Source organism: Hypanus sabinus, chromosome 3, assembly GCF_030144855.1.
Source record: "Hypanus sabinus isolate sHypSab1 chromosome 3, sHypSab1.hap1, whole genome shotgun sequence".
Lineage (NCBI taxonomy): Eukaryota > Metazoa > Chordata > Chondrichthyes > Myliobatiformes > Dasyatidae > Hypanus > Hypanus sabinus.
This window is the reverse complement of record NC_082708.1, coordinates 101,156,033-101,179,317: the sequence shown is the minus strand read 5'-3', so window position 1 is coordinate 101,179,317 and position 23,285 is coordinate 101,156,033. Positions and strand designations below refer to the sequence as shown.

Genomic DNA, 23,285 nt, shown 5'->3' with positions numbered 1-23,285 from the left:
TGGCAGTGCAGGCTCCAAGGGCCGAATGGTCTACTTCTGCACCTACTGTCTATTGTCTGAAAGATTCAAGGATGTTCTCAGTCTCCTTAAAGAACTGCAGCACCCCTACTTTCTCCTGCGAACCTGTGGAACCTTCAAGGTATTGAAGTAGCATTCATGATGGTATGACAAACTCCAGGTCATGGACACAAAAGTTCTGTCAGGCAACTGAAGAAGTGCACCCTCCATATCACCCACCTCCTGTCCATTTATAGGATACAATATTTGCCTCATTAGCCACCTCAACCCTACCAATTCAGAGTGGAAGCTGGTTATCATTAATCTTGAGGGACTGTCTAAAGAGATGTAACTGGAGATTTTCCATAATTAAATGAGTTTGCAGTGTGCATGCAGCACAGTGTGAAGGAGAGTTGAATAGCCCAGGGCAACTAAGATTTCTGAGTTAAGGTGCAGGGGTCAGCAACGTTTACCACTGAAAGAGCCAATATGGACCCATTTCCCACAGAAAAGAAAACACTGGGAGCCACAAAACCCGTTTGACATTTAAAATGAAATAACACTGCATACAACTTTTTTTGCCTTTATGCTATGTATAAACAAACTATAATGTGTTGCATTTATGAAATTAATGAACTCCTGCAGAGAAAACGAAATTACATTTCTGCATGCAACAAAAACATTTTGAACTCCGAAAAAAAGACGTTGGGTTGAAGGTTACTCCATAGTTAGCCTACCTTGGATCGAAGAATTAAAAGAAAGCGCGCACTGGTGGGTGTCAGGCATTGGCAGTGGTGATGTATATTTATAGCGATAAAAAAAATACGTTGTAGCGGTGTGCTACACGCAGCGCTAAAATAAAGACACTGCAGTCAAAGGTAACTTTATTCGAACTAAACAGCCTTGATTTAAAGCCTTCCTCAACCTGTCCCCGTGGGCACGGATGCTCCAAAAGATACGTACTCACAAACCCCAGTAGGCTATCTCCCTTAGCCGGAACGGTTGGCTAATTGTGAGCTGGTTCGGATGTGCCAGGAAATGGGGTCTCCACAACGTTTTTAGATTGTATAGGATCACCATAATCTTCAAATTTCAAATTACATTTCAAAAACTAACAAACCACAGGGAGCCGCAGCACAGAGATGAAACAGTCGCATGCGGCTCCAGAGCCGTGGGTTGCCGACCCCTGAGCTAGTGTCTTGAAATCCTGAAGCTGCCCTTTGTTTCACCAAATAATGCAGACAAAACGCGAATGGTTTTGTCATCAGCCTTACTGTAGAATCTGGGCAAAGATATCAAGGTGATCAAAACTTGAGATTGAATGGCAAATAAGCAGAGCCAGATTAGTTAATTGTTACCTACGCTTACTGTTTCCTTGAATTCCCAGCAAGGAATTTGCAACTCACATTTTCAAAGTGTAACCGTCATCTGTATTACATAAATTAAACTTTATGGAATTTATGTCACCAACCAGAAGAAAAGTAAATTAGTACAGGTCTTGGAAAAGTCATCCTGGAGAAGTGAATTGTTGGTAATTCTGGAATGGTTTTGTACAGGTCTCTGTTTTCATATAAAGGATTTCCTCTAAGCTTACAGGATTTATTTATTATCCAGAAACAATCTATGACAAGGGAAAATCTGGCTGTATAGTGAAAAGGGTGTGTTGCATGTTGCCATAGCTTGCGAAAAATATATCAAAATTTTAAATACTTCAGCCTAGGTATTTAGATATGTAGTTTTGAGCACCAAGTTTTTGAAGTGGATATATTACCAAGCATGGAACAGGACTGTAATGATTTGTTTCCAGGTCACACACTCTAGACATTCCATTGAGCAACCTTGATGAAAATTTACACTTAAGACCATAAGACATAGGAGCAGAATTAGACCATTCAGCCTATCGAGTTTACTCCGCCATTCTATCATGGTGAGCCCAGATACCACTCAGCTGCATACACCTGCCTTCTCACCATGTCCTTTGATGCCTTGACCAATCAGGAAACGATCAACTTCCTCCTTCAATATTCGCACAGACTTTGGCATCAATTGCTGTCTGTGGCAGAGCATTCCCCAGATTTACAACTTTCTGGCTAAAAAAAGTTCCTACTTACCACTGTTCTAAAGGGTCTCCCCACAAATTTGAGTTTTAGATACCCCCATCACGGGAAGCATTCTCTCCATATCAACCTTATCTAGTCCTTTCAACTTTTGGTAGGTTTCAATGAGATCCCCCCGCATTCTTCTAAATTCCAGTGAATACATTCCTGGAATCTTCCTCATGAATTTCCTCTGGACTCTCTAAAATGACAACACATCTTTTCTGAGATATGGGGCCCAAAACTTTTGGCAATACTTCAAGTACAGCCTGACGAGTGTCTTATAGAGTATCAACATTATCTCCTTATTTTTATATTCTATTCCCCTTGAAGTAAATGCCGGTATTGCATTTGCCTTCTTTACCACAGACTTAACCAGTAAATTAATCTTCTGGGAGTCTTGCAGGGACCCTGCATCCTCTTAGCATCCTCCTCACAGCTAACACCGCCGCCCAACTTCGTGTCATCCGCAAACTTGGAGAGGCTGCATTTAATTCCCTCATCTAAATCATTATTGTAAACACCTGGGGTCCCAGCACTGAGCCTTGCGGTACCCCACTAGTCACTGCCTGCCATTCTGAAAAGGTCCTGTTTACTCCCACTCTTTGCTTCCTGTCTGCCAATCAATTCTCTATCCACATCAATACCATACCCCCAATACCGTGTGCTTTAAGTTTGCACACTAATCTCCTGTGTTGGACCTTGTCAAAAGCCTTTTGAAAATCTAAATATACCACATCCACTGGCTCTCCCCTATCCACTCTACTAGTTACATCTTCAAAAAATTCTATACGATTCGTCAGACATGATTTTCCTTTCACAAATCCATGCTGACTTTGTCCAATGATTTCACCTCTTTCCAAATGAGCTGTTATCACATCTTTGATAACTGACTCTAGCATTTTCCCCACCACCGATGTCAGACTCACCAGTCTATAATTTCCCGGTTTTTCTCTCCCTCCTTTTTTAAAAAGTGGGGTTACATTAGCCACCCTCCAATCCTCAGGAACTAATCCAGAATCTAAGGAGTTTTGAAAAATTTTCACTAATGCATCCACTATTTCCTTAAGCACTCTGGGATGCAGACCATCTGGCCCTGGGGATTTATCTGCCTTTAATCCCTTCAATTTACCTAACACCGCTTCCCTACTAACATGTATTTCCCTCAGTTCCTCCATCTCACTAGACCCTCAGTCCCTTACTATTTCCAGAAGATTATTTATGTCCTCCTTAGTGAAGACAGAACCAAAGTAGTTATTCAATTAGTCTGCCATGTCTTTGTTCCCTATGATCAATTCACCTGTTTCTGACTGTAAGGGACCTACATTTGTCTTGGCCAATCTATTTCTTTTCACATATCTATAAAAGCTTTTACAGTCAGTTTTTATGTTCCTTGCCAGCTTTCTCTCATAATCTTTTTTCCCTTTTCTAATTAAGCCCTTTATCCTCCTCTGCTGGTCTCTGAACTTCTCCCAGTCCTCAGGTGTGCCGCTTTTTTTGTTATTTTATATGTTTCTTCTTTGGACTGGATACTATCCCGAATTTCCCTTGTCAGCCACGGGTGCACTACCTTCCCTGGTTTATTCTTTTGCCAAACTGGGATGAACAATTGTTGTAGTTCATCCATGCGATCTTTAAATGCTTGCCATTGCATATCCATCGTCAACCCTTTAAGTATCATTTGCCAGTCTATCTTAGTTAATTCAGGTCTCATACCTTCAAAGTTACCCTTCCTTAAGTTCAGAACCTCTCATCCTCTGTTTCTCCAAGGAGAAAATGCCGAGATCACTCAAACTATTCTCATAAGGCATGCTCCCCAATCCAGGCAACATCTGTGTAAATCTCCTCTATACCCTTTCTACAGTTTCCATGTCCTTCCTGTGGTGAGGCGACCAGAACTGAGCACATACTTCAAGTGGGGTCTGATCAAGGTCCTATATAGCTGCAATATTACCTCAGCTCTGAAACTCAATCCCACAATTGATGAGGGCCAATGCACCATCTGTCTTTTTAACCACAGAGTCAACCTGCATAGTAGCTTTGAGTGTCCTGTGGACCCGGACCCCAAGATCCCTCCAATCCTCCACACTTCGAAGAGTCTTACCATTAATGCTATATTTTGCAATCATATTTGACCTACCAAAATGAACCACTTCATTTATCTAGATTGAACTCCATTTATCTAGATTGAACTCCATCTGCCACTGCTCAGACCAGTTTTGCATCCTATCAATGTCCCACTGTAACCTCTGACAGTCCTCCACACTATCCACAACACCTCCAACCTTTGTGTCTTCAGCAAAATTCCTAACCCATCCCTCCACTTCCTCGTCCAGGTCATTTATAGCATTCACAAAGAGTAGAGGTCCCAGAACAGATCCCTGAGGCACACCACTGGAAACCAACCTCCATGCAGAATATGACCCATCTACAACCACACTTTGCCTTCTGTGGGCAAGCCAGTTCTGGATCCACAAAGCAATGTCCCCTTGGATCCCATGCCTCCTTACTTTCTCAATAAGCCTTGGATGGGGTACCTTATCAAATGCCTTGCTAAAATCCATATACACTACATCTACGGCTCTACCTTCATGAATGTGTTTAGTCACATACTCAAAAAAAATTCAATCAGGCTCATAAGGCACAACCTACCTTTAATTGAGCCATGCTGACTATTCCTGATCATATTATTCCTCTCCAAATGTTCATAAATCCTGCCTCTCAGGATCTTCTCCATCCACTTACCAACCACTGAAGTAAGACCCATTGGCCTATAATTTCCTGGGCTATCCCTACTCCCTTTCTTGAATAACGGAACGACATCCACAACCCTCCAGTCCTCCGGAACCTCTCCCATCCTTATTGATGATGTAAAGATCATCACCAGAGATTCAGCAACCTGCTCTCTCACTTCCCACAGTAGCTTGGGGTATATCCCATCCGGTCCCAGTGACTTATCCAATTTGATGCTTTCCAGAATCTCCAGCACATCCTTTTCCTTGATTTCTACATTCTCAAGCTTTTCAGTCCACTGCAAGTCATCCCTACATTTGCCAGGATCCTTTTCCATAGTGACTACTGAAGCATAGTATTCATTAAGTACCTCTGCTATTTCCTCCAGTTCTAAACACGCTTTTCTATTGTTGCACTTGATTGATCCTATTCTCTCATGTCTTATCCTCTTGCTCTTCACATACTTGTAGAATGCCTTGGGGTTTTCCTTAATCCTGCCTGCCAAGGCCTTCTCATGGCCCCTTCTGGCTCTCCTAATTTCATTTTAAAGCTCCTTTCTGTTAGCCTTATAATCTTCTAGATTCATATCGTTACCTAGTTTTTTGAACGTTTCGTTGCTCTTTTTTGATTCTTGTCTAGATTTACAACAGAAAGATCATGACCAATGCATCTATTATCTCTTCAGCAACTTCTCTCAGGACTATGGGATGTAGTCTACCTGTCCAGGTGACTTTTCTAACTTAAGATCTTTCAGTTTGCCTCGCACTTTTCCCTTTGTAATAGCAATGGCTCTCACTCCTGCTCCCTGACACTCCTCTGGCACACTGCTAGTGTCTTCCACAGAGAAGCCTTTTGCAAAGTGCATCTGCCATTTCTTTGTCTCCTATTACTACCTTACCAGCATCATTTTGCAGTGGTCCAATTACAACTCTCCCCTCCCATTTACTCTTTATATAACTGTAAAAACTTCTAGTATCCTGTTGTACATCTTCGGCTAGTCTGCCCTCATATCTCATCTTTTCCCTTCTTATAGCATTTTAGTTGCCTTTTGATGGATTTTAAAGGCTTCCCAATCATCCAACTTCCCACTCAATTTTGCTACCTTATATGCCTTTCCTTGGCAGTCTTCAAATTCCCTTCACCCACGGATGCCTACCCCTGCCATTTGAGAATAACTTCTTCTGTGGAACATATCTATCTGCACGATGAACTATTCTCAAAAACTTCAGCCATCACTGCTCTGACATGATCCCCACCAGTATCCTGCTCCAATCCATCTGGGAAAGCTCCTCTCTCATACCACTGTGATACTGATACCTGTGACTTGTGCTTCCCCCTCTCAGATTGCAGTATGAATTCAATCATATTATGATCACTGCCTCCTAAGGGTTCCTTTACATTAAGCTTCCTAATAAGATCTGGGTTTTTGCACAACACCCAATCTAAGATAGCCATTCCCCTAGTAGGCTCAGGCACAAGCTGCTCTAAAATGCCACCTCACAGGCATTCAACAAATTCTTGTGATCCAACACCAATTTGATTTTCCCAATCCCCCTGCATATTGAAGTCCCCCATTTTAATTGTGACATTACCCTTTGACATGCCCTTTGCAATCTCAACTCCACATCTTGGATACTATTTGGAGGCCTAAATATGATTACCATAACGTATTTTTTTACCCTTACAATTTCTTAACTCCATCCACAAAGATTCTACATTCTCTGATCCCATGTCATCTTTCTAAAGAAGAAGCTGTAATTCCATCTCCGAATGACAGAGGCACACTACCGCCTCTTGCCTTCCTGCCTGCCCTTACAACACAACGCATATCCTTTGATGTTAAGTTTCCAACTATGGCCTTCATTCAGCCACGACTCAGTGATACCCACAACATCATACAGATCAATCTTTAATTGTGCCATGAATTCATCCACCTTATTCTTCATGCTACATACATTTAAATACAGCACCTTCAGTCCTGCATTCTTCACCCTTATGAACTTTGCCTCTGTGCTGCAATTATTTGCTCTGTCTGTATTTGTACGCAACCACTGGCTTGTCCTTCCTTAAATTCATGTTACATCCATCATCTACTTGTAGACATGCCGGCTCATCCTCTGTTCTATCATACTGGTCCCCATCCACCCCCTGTTATCTTATTTAAACCACCCTCAACAGTTCTAGTGAATCTGCCCACAAGAATATTGGTCCCACTCAGATTCAAGTGCAACCCGTCTCTTTCGTACAGGTCCCACCTGCCCCAGAAGAGGTTCCAATTATCCAGCAATCTGAATCCCTGCCCCCGCTCTTATTCTTCAACATCTCATTTATCTGCCACATCATTCTATCGCTATCCTCACTGTCGTGTGGCACAGGCAGCATCCCAAGATTACTGCCCTTGAGATCCTGCTTCTCAGCTTCCTTCCTAACTCCTTGTATTCTTTTTTCAGGGCTTCCTCCCCTTTTCTATCTATATAGTTGGTACCAATATGTTTCAGAACTTTTGGCTGCTCACCTTCCCTTTTCAGGATAGTGTGGATGTGTATAAAAAAGTTGCAGACCCTGGCACCTGGGAGGCAAGCTACCACCTGTCTTTCTCTTTCACGTCACAGAATTGCCTATCTGTACCCCTAACTATAGAGTCCCCTATTCTGCTGCCAACCTCTTCAGTTTCTTAACCTTCTGCGCAAAAGGGCCAAACTCAGTGACAGAGACATGGCTGCTGTTGCTTCCCCCAACAGTGCTCAAAATGGAGAACTTATTGTTGAGGGGGACAGCCACAGTGGTGCTTTCCACTATCCGATGTTTCCCTTTTCCTCTCCTGACTGTCACCCACGTTTTGCTTTTCTGATATAATTTCCATATCAGAGGCGCTCTAAATGTTGTAATTCCTCGTGGAGCGTCGTTAGGGAAATTACTCCATGTTTCCTTGGGTGCAGCTGCCATTAGTCACTCCTAGGGCAAGTACAACATGAGGCTGGATGTAGTGCTTCTCCTACAGCTACTCTGATGAGACCCATTATTCATTCATTTCTTCCTTTCTGAGCCCACCCACCTCCTCTCGACCCCCATCCCCCACTGTTATACGAACTCTTTCCGAACCACACCACACTTTTGTCCAGTGTCAATCACAAGCCATTCAAAGGTACAGGCCTTGGTTACTACTGGAATCTGAAGGAGTAGCCAAAGGACAAAATGATCATAAATATGTAATACCATAATCCTGTTGCAAACTTACTGAATCAGAGGCTTCTGTCTTTGTCTTCCTGCTGAATCAAAGCAAACAGCAGCAGTATTGTCATTAGTGAGAAGCCACTTGCTTTTGACAGAAGTTTTATAAAGAATGATGTGCTTCCTGGGGTTGCTTTTTATTTACTGAATGATTGATGCTACTGCTAGAGAATTCCTGACAACACACAGGAATACAGAGAGATCAAAAATTCAGGGCCTGAAGTCAAAGTTATTGGATGAAGAAGTCCAACACAAGGGGAGGGTCTCAGAATTCACAGCGAGTAAATTGGAGATATTACTCGGAGACTTGAGAAGAATTCTAGAAGAAGAAGGAAGTCAGCAACTTATTTGATGCAATCTGCTGCAGCAAAGTGGAAGACAGTTGTTCTGCCACCTGGTTCCTCCAAGCAATGGCCTGACAAGGATAGATGAGGTATGTCTCAACAAGCTGAATGAACAGAAACCTCTTTCTGCTTATTATACATTACCACATCTCTAAAAGTTCCACTTCACTGTAATAGTATTTGTGCTCCAGGAGAATTATTTTGAAACAAATATTACACCAATTTTGTGAATTCAAGGGCTTCAGATATTTTAGCCATTCTGCTGTTATTCTGGACAGTAAATTTAACATTCCAAACACAACCTTTACTTTGACAGTGGAGAGATTAGGCCTTTACATCTTTTCAGAACATTATACTCATCATTTTAATAGTTTCTTCTCGGGACCTGAAGTTTTTCAGCTATCACTCTGTAAGTTCCCGTGGATTAAAATGGTAAAGTATTACGTATCGACGATTAGTATCCACTCCAGCTCTGTGAATTCAGCTACCCCAGTGCTTAATAAAAGAAGTGCTGACTTTCTTATTTTAATATCAAGCTGCACTGTATGCCTCAGATTTCTTCTGTTTTAAATTTAATACTACCAATTGGTGAACCTGGGCCTCAGCAATCCAAGCAAGTGAAATAAACCCAAAAATGTTTAAATTCAATAAGCAAGTGTCTTTCCAGCACTGTTCATTATTAAAGAGGAGCCATCCTAACAAGAGTGCCATGGTATGTTATTCCTATGCCGTTCAGTTAGCCACGGGTTATGTTCACATACTGTACAAGCAGGGTTAAAAATAAAGTTCATTTGAGTATCCTGCATGCTGGTGTCCTAGTGTGCTCTGCACTCTCCCTCAATAATGAACACAACATGGTGACAGAAGTGGTTGATCGTTGATAAATTGGTACAGACCAAGTGAGATCCCCAACAAGAAAGAAGTTTTCGTAAGACTGTTTGGGTTCGCATATAAATATGAAAATTATCCAGAGACTTATCATACTAAATTGTCTATGCTTGTTTGCTAATCATGTGCACTGTGACGCATGACCTGAGCAAGGGCTGGGGTTGCTTGGCAACACCCTCAAGTTACATCTAAAATTGTAATAATCTGTGGTCCACTAGCCTGGGGAAGTGCATAGAGACACAGATACAGCAGTGTTGTCAGAGAAGTCAGTCAAACTATCAAGGAGAGGAAAGACATTTGTAGTCCAAATAAATAAAATAATAAATAGACAAACAAACAGGAAAATGGAGCAAATTCCTCCAGTGCTTACATCTACTTACCTAATAAGATTTCTCCAAACCCCAGGGGACCATGAGATATGGCTCAGATGCTTTGAGAGATTTGGGGCTGCAAGCAATCTCACTCAATCTTCAGAAGAGCATCAAGTAAGACCACTGATATACTGCATGGGTGACAAAGCAGATGTCATCATGGGTAGAATAAAACTGACAGTGGCTCAGAAAAAGGAACTTGTCAGTGCAGGACAAATTAAAAAATATTTCATCAGAAAGCAAAATGTGATATATGAGAGAGCAATGTTCAGAAAGTGACTTCATCACAGCATTGTATGCCCTGTCAGACAACTGTGCATATGGAAATCTGAGAGATGGGCTTTTTGAGACGGGATTGTTGTCTGGCTACTAGACACCTAATTGTCAAGTGTGATTTCATCTGCAGGCAATCTCTCACTAGAGAAAGCTATTACTATGGTCAGGCAGTGAGAATGTTTGTGAGCAATAGGCAAAATTTAGCCATGAAAACAATGCTGAGGTAAAGCTAGAAGTTGTATAAAAAGAAGGGTACAAACAAGGTGCAGTCAGAAAGACTATAGAAAGATTTGACAGTGCAGCTCAGCTCAAGCAAAACAGACAAGTGAAACAAAGAGCAGGTAAAATGTCCAACTGCAAGAAATGCAGCAAGTCTCCATTCCACATCAAAGCGCTTTGTCCAGCAAAAGAAGTGAAATGGCACCAGCACAATTGAGTTGGCCATTACAAAGCCCAGTGTCACTCTAAAACAGTTCTTCAGCAGGTCATAGAAGACCATAATTCCAACAAAGAGAGAGCTTTCTTTGGGGCTCTAGGTTCAAATTGATAAGGCTGGTTGCAAAATGAGGCAGTGACGTTCAAAATGGACACTGGGGCAGATGTCACCAACATCCCCGACTGTCTGTTCATAAAACTGGTGAACAATTTAGGCATTACACTAAACCCAACAAAGAAGTGCTCCTGGAGCCTGGGAAACATAAGCTCAGTGTGGAAGGAATGTTACCATTTATAAAAATGAGGAACAGTTGAAAGGAGGATGTCTGCATTGTTCAGAATCTCTTCTCAACCCTACTGGGATGACATGGCATCAAGGCACAGAGCCTCATTGCAAGATTGGATTTGCTAAACAATCTTAAGTGACAGGAGAAGTACCCGGAGTTGTTCACAGGCCTGTGGGTACTGAAGGAAAAGTGCCCTATCCAGCTGAGGCCAGGAGTGACACCCTACTCTCTAACCACAGCAAGGTGTATACTGATCCCATTGATGAACAAACTCAAAGCTGAACTGGAGACAATGGAGGCATTTGACATCATTACTATTACTAGCACGAATGGACTACTAACTGGAGAGTGGGCATTGTTCCTGTTCCAAAGGCAGATAGAAAAGTGAGGATATGTGTTGATCTAACAAAATTGAATAATGCAGTGAGTGGGTGGGGGGGGGGGGAGTTTATTCTGCCCTCTTTTGAGCACACATTGGGTATGCTGGGTGGAGCAAAGTTCATCACCAAACTAGATGCAAGCTCAGGGTTCTTACAGATCTGTTTAGTTCTTGGGTCACAAAAGCTCACACCCTTTTGGATCTCATCAGCCTCTGATGAGGATGAACAAAATTTTGGAAGGAGTGGAAGGAGTAGTCTCCCACATAGATGATATACTTATCTTTGGAGGTTCAAGTGAGGAACATGACAAAATTGTCAGGATGGAGCTCCCAGGACTGGACACCATCTATTCCAGCAGACTCGGGAGGAAAGCAAACAGCATAATCAGAGACACCACACACCCCGGCCACTCCCTATTTGACCCACTGCCGTCCAGCAAAAGGTTCAGGACACTAAAAGCCAGAACAAATAGACTGAGGAATAGCTTCTACCCCAGAGCTGTGACCTCCATCACACCACTCCCACAGAGCAATGACTGAAACTGTGAGCACACACAAGGGCTCAAATACTTGCACTAACGGCACTTTGTGCATTACTGTGATATTCTGGTGCTACTGCGAATTATTTTCTGCTACTTATCTATTTAATACTTTTTTTTTATTACTGTTGTTTTTATCTACCACTTTATTTAATTGCCTGAGAGGAAGCTAAACAGAGTTTCATTGTACCTATGTATAATGACAATAAAAAATCATTCAATTCAATTCAAAAGAGTGGAAGCTGCGTTGGAGATAATGGAACATGCTGGAATCACCCTGAACAAAAAGAAATGTGAACTTGCAAAGTTGGAGATGAAGTTCTTAGGCCACCAACCGTCCTCAGAATGAGTGCAACCAGATTTAGACAAATTGGTAGGAGTTTGGAACTACTGAAGTATCAGAGATCTTCAGTTTCCTTGTAAATCAGCTGGGAAAATTCCTTCCATATTTGGCAAAGTAAACAAAGCCACTGGGTGACCTTTTCTTTCAGAGAAATGTTTGGACCTGGGATGCATCACAGGGGAAGTCATTCTCATCACTTAAAGCAGAGCTTCTCTCTCCACCAGCATTGGCATTGCTTGATCTGAATAAACCAACTTAGATCTCATCAGATGCCTCTTCCTTTGTCCCGGGGGAGTGCTCATGCAAAACTGGTGTGGTGTGTGGAAACTGGTGGCATATGCATCAAGATCATTGATTTCTACTGAATAGCATTACAGCTAAATCAAAAAGGAGACACTGGTTCTCATGTGGGCTTGTGACTGCTTCAGCTACTGCTTGATAAGTTCTAAATTGCTGCTTACAACAGACCACAAGCCACTTGTCAGCCTCCTCAGCTCAAAGCACTTTGATGACTTACCTCCACATTTGCAAAGATTCAGACATTGAACCTGACTCTGGCAAAACTTTCACAACACCAGACACTCTGTCAAGGATGCCATGCAAAATTGAGTGGACAGAAGCTGTCTCCACCTTCATGGAGGTTACCAACATCTACTTAGCTCAGGTACATGAAAGCTTTCTGGCATTGCAGAGTAAACTGGATGAAATTCGAGCTGAGTTGAAAGAGGATTAAATCTGCAGCAAGGTAATGCAATACTGTGAGCTTGGATGTGGATGGCCAGCAGTTCCAAAAGGAGCTCATGAATTCAGACCTTACTGGCTTGAAAGAGACACACTCACCACTCTTGACGGTTTGTGGCTAAAGGGCTCCAGACTTATCATTCCTGCTCTATGCACACCAAAATCATCAGTCAAATCCAACAGGGACATCAAGGCATCGAAAAACATCACCTACGAATAATGCAATCTGTGTGGTGGCCTGATCTAAGCACACAGCTAGGAGGTTATGTGAAGTGTGCAGAAAACTGCCCAAAAACTATGCTGAACCTCTGTCCTGCAGAATTCCCAGATTTTCCAACACAAGTTACAGGCAAGGACATTTTCGAGCTGAAAAGAGATGAAGTCTTCTCACTGTAGATTACTACTCACAGAATATTGAGCTGTCCAGGTTGTTGTCGACATTCTCAGCAGCAGTTATACAGCACCTGAAAGTTGTACTTGCTCACCATGGAATACCAGAGACATTTGTGTCAGACAACGGTCCACAATTCAGCTGCTCACAATTGCGAGGGACTATGAGTTCAAGCAGCTGACCAGCAGTCCAGCATATCCATAGGCAAAAGGAGAAGCAGAAGAGCAGTGCAAACTGTTAAGAGAATCACACTGAAGGTAAAAGACCTCTACAAAGAACTGCTAGCTTATCACTCCACACCTGTTGTGAATGGCTGCAGTCCATCAGAGCTGTCAGTGGGCCAGAGACTGAGAGAACAAGCCTCCTTCCCTTCTCCAGTCTCTCTTACCCTCAGACACAATGAGAAGTTTTGAGTCAACACAGCATGAGAAAATGAAGAGCATGCATGATCTTAGACACAGAGCAAAATTTTTGTCACGCTTAGGAGTGGTGAAGCTGTTTGGGTTTCAGACCAGTCCACCAAAGGAAAAATAGTCTGGCAGCGTGCACCACGATCGTTCATGATCAGAACATCACAAGTTGAACTCAGGCTGAAGAGGCATGCGCACATGCCCCTTCAAAATCCATGAAATGTAGCTAAAATAATAGTGTCCTGAGCCTTTAGATGAGGACCACTCACCTGAGGTGGACACACCTGCTCAAGAATCTCCATTTGCTCCAACACTTCCAGGAAGCTATACCAGATCGGGTTGTTTATCTAGACCACCACAGATTTATACTCCATAGCCTAATTGCTTATGGCAAGTGAATAAAGAGGTAAAATAATCCTCTCTCTTTGCCAGAGTGTTCAGGTTGTCTGGCCTGACCTCCATTAGATTTAGTGTTTTTTTTAAAAGAGTTCCAATGTTGAAAACATTTCAGAAAATGAGACTACTCTTAAAAAAAAGGGTAATTGGTGAAAAAAAGAGGGGAACAATGAGTGTGAGACCATTGGAAACAAAGAGGAAGGTAGTTATAATGTTGGCAATTCTTTTTTATGTTTATATAAGGAGTATAAGTTGCATGCTATGAGTGAAGTGAACTGAATCGCTCAATTTCAGTAACTATAATTACAATGCAGTTCTCTTGAGAAGAAGTGCATACCAGTTTTTTTCACAGGAAGGGGAGATGTTGTGCTAGTTAGTAGTGTTATTCCTATGCCACTCACATATGAGAGGAGTTCACATACTGTACAAACAGGAATGTCAATGAAGTTCAATTGGGTATTGGGTATTGCTGTTCTCCTGGTTTGCTCTGCACTCTCCCTCAATGATGAACACAACAAATTGCAGTTCCTGATTTCACCAAGCTAACCTAGTTCACAATAGCTGCATCACCATGCGACCTCTCTCCCTCGACCATAAGACATAGTAGTGGGATTAGGTCATTCAGCCCATTGAGTCTGCTCTGCTCCACCATGCCATCATGACTGGTTTATTGTCTCTGATAGCCCATTTCTCCTGCCTACTTTCCTTTGACTTTTGACGCCCTTACTAATCAAAAGCCCTATCAACCTCTGCTTTAAATATACCCAATGACTTGGCCTCCACAGCTGTCAGTAACAATGAATTCCACAGATTCACCACCATCTGGCTCAAGAAATTTCTCCTTATCTCTATTCTAAAAGGATGTCCTTCTATTCTGAAGCTCTGCCTGCTGCTCCTGGACACCCCCACTATAGGCCAAAGGGGTTAGTTTAGTTGGCTATTTTATTGCTAACTTAATTGTTTTGGCACAACATTGTGAACTGAAGGGCCTGTCCCTGTGCTGAACTGTTCTACGTTCTATGATTTGCAAGATCCTTTGCATGTCTGATTTCTGAATTTTCTCCAGATTTAGAAAATAGACTACATCCCTATACCAAAGTGCGTGACCGTACTTATCCCTGCACCGTATTCCATCTGCCGCTTTTTTGTCCATTCTCCTAATCTGCCTGAGTCCTTCTGCAGACTCACTGCTTCCTCCATACTACCTGCCCCCACTTATCTTTGTATTGTCTGCATATTTGGCTACAATTCCATCATCCAGATCAAAGTTCAAAGTAAATTTATTATCAATATACATATCTCTCACCATATACAACCCTAAGATTCATTTTCTTATGGGCATACTCAATAAATCCATAATAGAATCAATGAAAGACTGCACCAACTTCAGCATTCAAGTAGTGTGTAAATGCAAAATAAAAGGAATAATAATGATAGATAAACAAATAACTACACAGTAAATATCAAGAACATGAGATGAAGAGTCCTAGAAAATCAGTCTATAGGCTGTGGCAACATTTCAGTTATGGGGCAGGTGATGTTGATTGAAGTTATCCCCTTTGGTTGAGGTGTCATAACTGTTCCTAAACTGGATGCTCCAAGTCCTGAGGCTCTTGTACCTTTTTCATGATGGGAGCAGCCAGAAGAGAGCATGTCCAGGGTGGTGGAGGACCATGACAATGGATGCTGCTTTCCTGTGACAGCGCTCCATGCAGTTGTGCTCAAAGGTGGAGAGGGCTTCACCCTTGATGGACTGGGCCATATCCACTGCTTTTAGCAGGATCGTCCAGTCAAGGGCTCTGGTGCTTCCATACCAGGCTGTGACTGAACCACTCAATATATTCTCCACCACACATCTATAGAAGTTTGTCAACATTTTAGATATCATACTGAATCTTCACAAACTCCCAAGGAAGTAGAGAGGCTGCTGTGCTTTCTTCCTAATTGCACTTAATGTACTGAGCCCTTGACAGTTCTGAAATCTGACCCCTGCTGAACACTACTAGTCACCGGCAGCCTCCTGCCAGGTAGCTAATCTTCTATCCACACTAGTATCTTTCCTGTAATACTTGTTTAGCAGTTGAAGCGAGGCACTTTGCCAAAGGCCTTCGGAAAGTCCAAGTAAATTTTTTTAAAAAAGCTACTTTGCTAAAATGCCAACCTTCAATTGTCTACCTATCACTGTGCCTTATTCTTAAGTCTGCAATTTCCGCTTCACTCATGGTTTACCACACACCATCTCCCATCATCTCTAATCTCCTGTAATGAACACCTGAAATGGGTTCTAATTGGTCTAGATTCCAGACTTAAATGAATTACCAAAGCTTAATTTATGTCCATTCATCTAGCTGATCCAAAGACTTAAAGAACTCCATAGAAGAAGATTGAATTAGCAGTAAACATGTAATGAATGTTGAATTAACTCAATACTGCAATTGAAGATCCCTAGAAAATAAGAGCTGTCTAGCAGTGTATCCTACTGTCTGCAAAGGAAAGAAGAAGAATATGAAAATTTTATAAATAGAAGGCAGGAAATCAGTAATGAATGTTCAATTGGAATTAATGGTCATTAAGCTGCAATGAATCTGAATTATAGTGTGCTGTCTCTTGAAATCAGTCACGTAAGAAAAAAAATGCTCTCATTTGAATTGATTGCCAATTCTAAGAGCGCACTTTATTGGGCCTGTGCCCAGGCAAACTAAATTGCTTGGTGCGGTGAATATCAGAAAATCAGCTGGGTTTGAGTGCAAGCCTGTTTGGAACATTCTTCACTTTCTGTTCATTTAATTCTATGAATGGAAAATCAGACATGTTTCTTAAAGAGCTGCACTTTCTCAGCCACACAATTATACTACGTTCAGTACACCTGGATACTCAAAAGCTGCTTGAGTATATGTAATATGATATCCTGTATCTCACATCTCTTAATATCACCTCAATCCAGCCCCTATTCCTTGCTATATCAAAATGGATTCCTTAGTTTGAACAAATCCCATTTAATAGCCAAATCTCACAGCAGAAAAATATTGCACTTACATGCACCCCTAATCTCTACATGTAAATGTCTAACCTCGTAACAACAATTTAAAAGTCATTTATTGAGACAAAACAACATTTATCTCTATTACTGAACTGAAGCATAATGAATGTCTACTAGTGAAAGCACTGGCCAAGAAATCATACCAAAAGTTAGCACAACCACAGAGCTGATTTCTGGATTTGGATCTAAATGTTAATCACAGCTTCTGAAAAATTAATTAACTAGCTGATGAAAAGACTGACAAGAGAAAATGAATCTAAAATTCATGTGAATCATTGAAAGCAGTAAAGCTTTTACTAGATTATTGTTCATGAGAATATTCAAAATGCATATTTCAAATCTTTATTTTCCTTAGAGATTTTGTTGGCGGGTACAATGGAGAACTGTGATGTATTGGCTATCTTTCAAAATGTTCCCCATTGTGTATCTATAGGAAACAGAAGTTGCTTTCTGTATCCCTATAAATAATGTATATAGAACATCAAACGTAGAACTATATGGTACAGCAACAGAGCACGATATTGTGCTGATTGAATTAAAGAAGTAATTAAGATCCTAATACACTAGCTACTGTCTAAGATCCATATTATGTCCATATGCCCATATCTCTCCAGATTCATGTGCCTCTTAAATGCATCCGTCATATTTGCCTCCACTACCATGGTGCCTTCCGGGGACCCTCTCTCTCAAAACAAAACAACTTGCTCTGCACATCTACTTTGAACTTAACTCCGCCGTGAGATAATACATGCGCTCTAGTATTAGATGTTTTGGTTGGGCCGGGGGGGGGGAAGCTGCTGATCTGTCTTCTCTAGCTGTGCTCCTCATAATCTTACAAAGATCTATCAGGTTTCCCCTCAGCTTCTGTGCTCCAGAGAAATAAATCAAGTTTGTTCAAATTCTTTTCATAGCAGATTCCCTTCCAATCCAGACAGCATCTTAATAAACCTCTTCAGCAACCTCTCCCAAGCTTCCACCTCCTTCCTGTAATGAGCAAACAGAACTGAATGCAATATTTAATTTTATGATTGTTATTTGTTTTTTGTTAAGCTTTTGTGTGCTGATTTTAAATAGGAAAACATTATCGCTAGAAATGAGCAATACCATCTGTCATTTACTTGCCTCTTCAAGTTGTAAGTTCTCGGATGTTATCCTTTATCTTTCACATTGGCTTTGTTAAACTGAAGCTCATCGTGTTCTTTTGAAGTAATATAATGTTGCTTGAAAGATTTTTCATTTGATCTCTCATTGAAGTATTATCTGCAGAAATAAAAAAAAGGTTTATTGTACAGTGAAGCTCTGCTTGAGCAAAGTCCTTAATGAAAACAGCATGAAAACGTCTCAAGAAAGCTTTATCCCTAAGGATGCCAGTGAATAAATTATATTCTTGGCCTAGTAGGTAGTTTTAACAGTGATCACAAAATCTACCACATTTTTGTAGCCCATCTGCCTCATCAATCTCCTTGAGGGGAGGAAATCTCCCTTCCTTATCTAGTCTGGCCTATACCATTGTGTTTGGTGGATTCTCAAATGCTCTCTGAAATGGCCATTTGTTTTATTACATATAAGTATTTTATTCAAATGGGAAAAAATGTAACCAGACAGGCACATCTGGGAATTAGTGAGTAGTTTGAAGAGTTAACCCCAGACTTGTCAAGAAACAGCATGACCTGTCTGTACCAAATTCATCCATCACTATCCCTGGGTACATCATCCTATTGGCAGGATACACCCACAAGAGGCAGCACATGGTATACAGTCAGCAAGATTCAAAATTTTTGTTACTCCAGATCTGATGCAGCACAAAAACCACAATAATAAAAAAACAATAAATATTAGCTGATATAAATGGATTGATTTTATATCTATTAAATGACGCTAGGCACAGGAGTTATCTGTACGTAAGGTGACTCTGTCAGGAAATGATAAAGTAGTTGGGAGTGTGGTGGGGTGGATTAGTGGGTGGAAATGTTGATTAGCCAAACTGCTTGGGGAAGGTAACTGTTTTTAGACTGGTGGTCCTGGTGTGGATGCTACATAACCTCCTCCCTAATGGGAGTGGGACTAACAGCCCATGAGCAGGCTGGGTGGGATCTTTTATGATGTTACTGGTCCTTTTCCAGCACCTTTCTGTATATATGTCCTTGATGTTGGGTCACCTGGTGTCGGTAATGCATTTAGCAGCTTTGACTACATGTAGAGCTATGCTTGTCTGCCACAGTTGATAACCATCTCCTTTGTCTTGTTGACATTGAGGAAGAGGTTATTTGCCTGGCACCAGGCCTCGAGCTCTTCCACCTCCTCTCTGCGGCCTGTTTCATTGATGTTGGTGATGAGCCCCACCACTGTTGTGTCATCGGCAAACTTGACTATGTGATTACTTGTGTTTTTGGCCGTGCAATAATGTGTGAGCAGCGTGTGTGGCACTAGGCTCAGCCTGGGGGGCACACGTGTTGAGGATGATGGGGAGGGAGGAGTGGTTGTACATCCTGACTATCTGCAGTCTGCTGGTTAGGAAGTCCAAAACCCAGTTGCACAGTGGTGTACTTAGACCGAGGAGTACAAGTTTATTAGAATCTTCAATATTGCCTGAAGTCTTGCAGTATAAGGTTAAATGTGGGCAAGGAAATGTCCTCTTGACCATCACCTACTAGCTTTACTCAACCAATGAAGCTACTCTTCTTCATTTCAACGACATTTCGAAGAAATGCAGAATGTAGCAAGGAAATTGGACACTGACCGGACAAGGGCTTAAATGCACATCATTCCTCCTGAGCAACCTACCAATAAAGCCAGTCTTTTATAAGTGATATTTTATAAAATGACTGAAAGCAATGGAAATTGCAAAGGCAATAAGACCACATAGCATCCCAGTTGCGTGTTCAGGAACAAACTGCACCTCTGGCTTGGCATTTCAAGTACTGTTACAATGCCACCAATTACTCAATAGTATTACCTAGGTATGCCTTGTTCAGAAAAACCAGGTCAAGTCCAATCCAGCTAATTATCATACTATCAGTTTAGTCTTAGGACAGAGCAAAAGCGTGGCAAAGTAATGATAGGTATAGTGGACAATTCTCTCAGTCTGTATTTACCAATGATTTACTGGCTAATGATCAGTAAGGAAATGGTGAGCTAAACGGTATGTCTGTTGGATCGTCAGGGTTCTTCCGTGTCAAAAATGGCGAGCAGTCTTATTTCCAAGATTTCAGTTTTCGTGTACAAACAAATACTAAGCAAGCCAAAAAAAGAGCTGAGAAACGGTACTAAGAGGTGTATAGACAAAAGAATAAAGGTAATGCTTCTGAAAAATATATCACTCTTATAGATAAGATAAAGAAATTCCTTCAATAGTGATCAATTAGTTAATAAGCTACATGATTAAAACATTATGTGGGTAATGTGCTAATACATTACCAATGAATGGGAAAGGTAATACACCAGCGCTCAGTCCTCTAGCAGTGGCGGGATCTCCCTGTGGCCACACACTTCAATTCCACAGACCACTCCCACTCCCATATGTCTGTCCATGGCCTCCTCTACCGTCAAGATGAGGCCACACGCAGGTCGATGGAGCAATACTTTATCTCCCCCCTAGGTAGCCTCCTTCCAGCCGGCATGAACATCCAACTCACTGACCTCCGTTGATACCCCTGCCCCCCACCCTTACCCCCATCCCTATCTATTATTTTAGTCTGGTTCTCTTTCTCTCTCTTTTTCCCCCCTCACTATAATCTCTTCCCCCCAGCCCTACCTTTCTTTCTCTTTTATTTCCCATAATTCTCCACCTTCCCCCTAGCTCATTTCCCTCCAGCCTATCACTTCCCAGCTCTCTACTTTATCCCTCCCTCCACTTCTTATCCCCCCTCGACCATCCCATGTTACTTCACTCCTGATGAAGGGTTTTGGCCCGAAACATCGTTATTACCTCCTCCCATAGATGCCGTCTGGCCTGCTGAGTTTTGTCAGTATTTCGTGTTTTTTTATTTTAAAGTAGTAAACCGTTAGTTTAGCTACCATACTGCTTTTTGCCAGTGAGTGTGAAAAATACATGAGCTTGTTAAAAGTACAAATCTTATAAAAAGTATTATTTAATAAAAACAGTGGTTTCCAACAAGGTTTATAACATGTTGAACTCATTGCAGATCCACCCTGCCTGATGCAACTGACCAGTGTTCAAAGACAGCTAAATGGAAAGAAGCCACTCGGTAAGCTCGGTTATTGTTTTGAACTGGCGTTAAAATGCAAATATGATGAAAAAGTAAATCAGCATCATAAGATAATTTGAAAACCATTTGAAGGTATTCTTAAGTTTATTTTTCAGTGTGCTTTGATCTGTATACTGAACAAATAAAGCTCTCTGCTGTACATTTAAATAGAGATATGCATTTAATCTAAATACTAAGCAAGTATTATTTCATGTTAATACTTGGAACAAATATAATTTTGATTTATTTGTGCTCATTGTTGCCATTGTAATGCATTGAATCCGTGGTAGCAGTTTCTTTGGAAATATTTTAATAATTGAGTTTTATAACTGACAATAATATAGGTCAGAATTCCAATCTATTTAACCTTTCCTCATGGAATAATAACACCAGTGCAATGGTTTACGCCTGTTAACCTCTGGTCTGTCTCCAAAGAACTAAATATCTTTCCATAAGTAGAATAACCAAACTGCTTGAAGCACTGAGGTCCCACAAGTGCAGCTACTGTAAGACTTCCCTTCTATTGCATTCCAATTGATTTTGAATAAGGGCCAACATTTTATCAACTTTCCCTATTACCTTCACTATTTTTATCTAATTTCTTTTGAAGTTTAATCAAAAGCTCATGTCTGTCTTTGTTTCTACTCTTTCAAGTTTCTTTTTGATGTTCAGTTTCCAATTACAGACATTCTTAAGGGTATGGAATATTTCTAGATGCAGGTCTTTCCCTGTTTATGAATGAATGAGGATTTGGGAGACTGGTGCTTTGCCCAGCTGCTGATGGGCTGCAGGCATCTTCTGCCATGTGGGAAGTTGCATTTCCAAACTTCGATCTGTCAGTGTTACAGACAGTTCGTGTGAACAGAAATCTGATGTAACTCAGGCATGAATTGTTTAATCAATGCATAAAATTATTTTTTATTCAGCGAGGGCAATGTGTCATGAGCCTATACCATCTGTTTTTAACTGAGTTGGAAAATGAAAATGCTCCTCAAAATGCTGTATGCTAAATTGATTGAGATGCATAAGATATTCTTGTTGACAACATGATTAATTGTATGGCCTCAAGTCAGCTCAGGCTGTGCCACCGAGAGTCACAGTAATTTCCAATGGATCGTTCTATTTTGTCTCTGTAGATGACAGTATGTTACTTCTGGGGATAAACCTGCTCCATAACTACTTTATATAACTAGTATTTGTGAAAGCCGCTAGATTAGCTACTTAAATATTCTGCCTGTGATTTGTGTTTAAACAAATGTTAAAAATGACCGGAGGATTTTATCACAGCTGTTTTTATACAATAGACAAATAGGGAATTGTCAAAGGATAGTGTATTCTCAGAGATTCAGAGATTTAAATTTTTACACATACATTATGACTTGAATTTGGTTCCTACAGGTATCTTTCTTCCCACCTGTGATGAAGATGGATATTATAAAGCCACTCAGTGCCATGGCAGTGTGGGTCAATGCTGGTGTGTTGACCGATATGGGAATGAACTGGGAGGATCTAGATCAAATGGACATTCTGATTGTGGTATGTCCTACATTTCCTTATAACATAACCATTCATTATATGATGTGTTGAGTGTATGCCAGTTCATAAAGCAATCCAATTGTCCCATCGTTCAGGCATTTGGGGGGTTCATCAACAGGAGGTAGTTACATCTAAGACAAAGGTAACTGAGTGCCCATTAGGAGGAGGAAAGGGAATAGATAGCCAGTGCAGAGTACCCCTGTGGCTGTACTCCTCAACAACAGGTTTGGATACTGGTGGTGGGGGGGTGACCTAGCAAAGGATAGTCATAGTTGTCAGATCTCTGGCACTGAGTCTGGCTCTGTGCCTCACAAGGAAAGGGGGGGGGGGAAAAGCAAGCTGTAGAGTATTCATTGGTTATGCGAACAGACAGGGAGGTGTTTGGACTAAAACGTGATTCTTAGATGGTGTGTTACCTTCCAGTTGCCAGGGTCAGGGACATCTCAGGTTGAGTCCAGAGCATTCCTATTTTTGGAGTGTGGGCAGTCAGAAGTTGTGGTCCACATCGGTAGCAATGACAAGGGTAGTAAGAGTGATGGTGGCCTGCAAAGTGAATTCAGGGAGATTGTGCTAAGTTTAAGGGCAGTACATCCAGGGTTGTGATTTCAGGACTGTTACTTGTGTCCCGTGCTAGTGAGGCCAGA

At 41.4% G+C, this 23,285-nt stretch overlaps 1 protein-coding gene across 4 annotated transcripts in view; it reads left to right on the top strand.

Moving 5' to 3' along the window:
* The window catches only part of spock3 (SPARC (osteonectin), cwcv and kazal like domains proteoglycan 3), a 454,551-nt gene that overhangs the window by 422,323 nt on the left and 8,943 nt on the right, over nt 1-23,285 (top strand). For all 4 annotated transcript variants that reach the window (XM_059964877.1, XM_059964876.1, XM_059964878.1 and 1 more), the window contains exons 9-10: nt 21,043-21,105; nt 22,504-22,641. In XM_059964877.1, the coding sequence (XP_059820860.1) occupies nt 21,043-21,105; nt 22,504-22,641 (201 nt within the window). The remainder of the gene's footprint in view (nt 1-21,042; nt 21,106-22,503; nt 22,642-23,285) is intronic.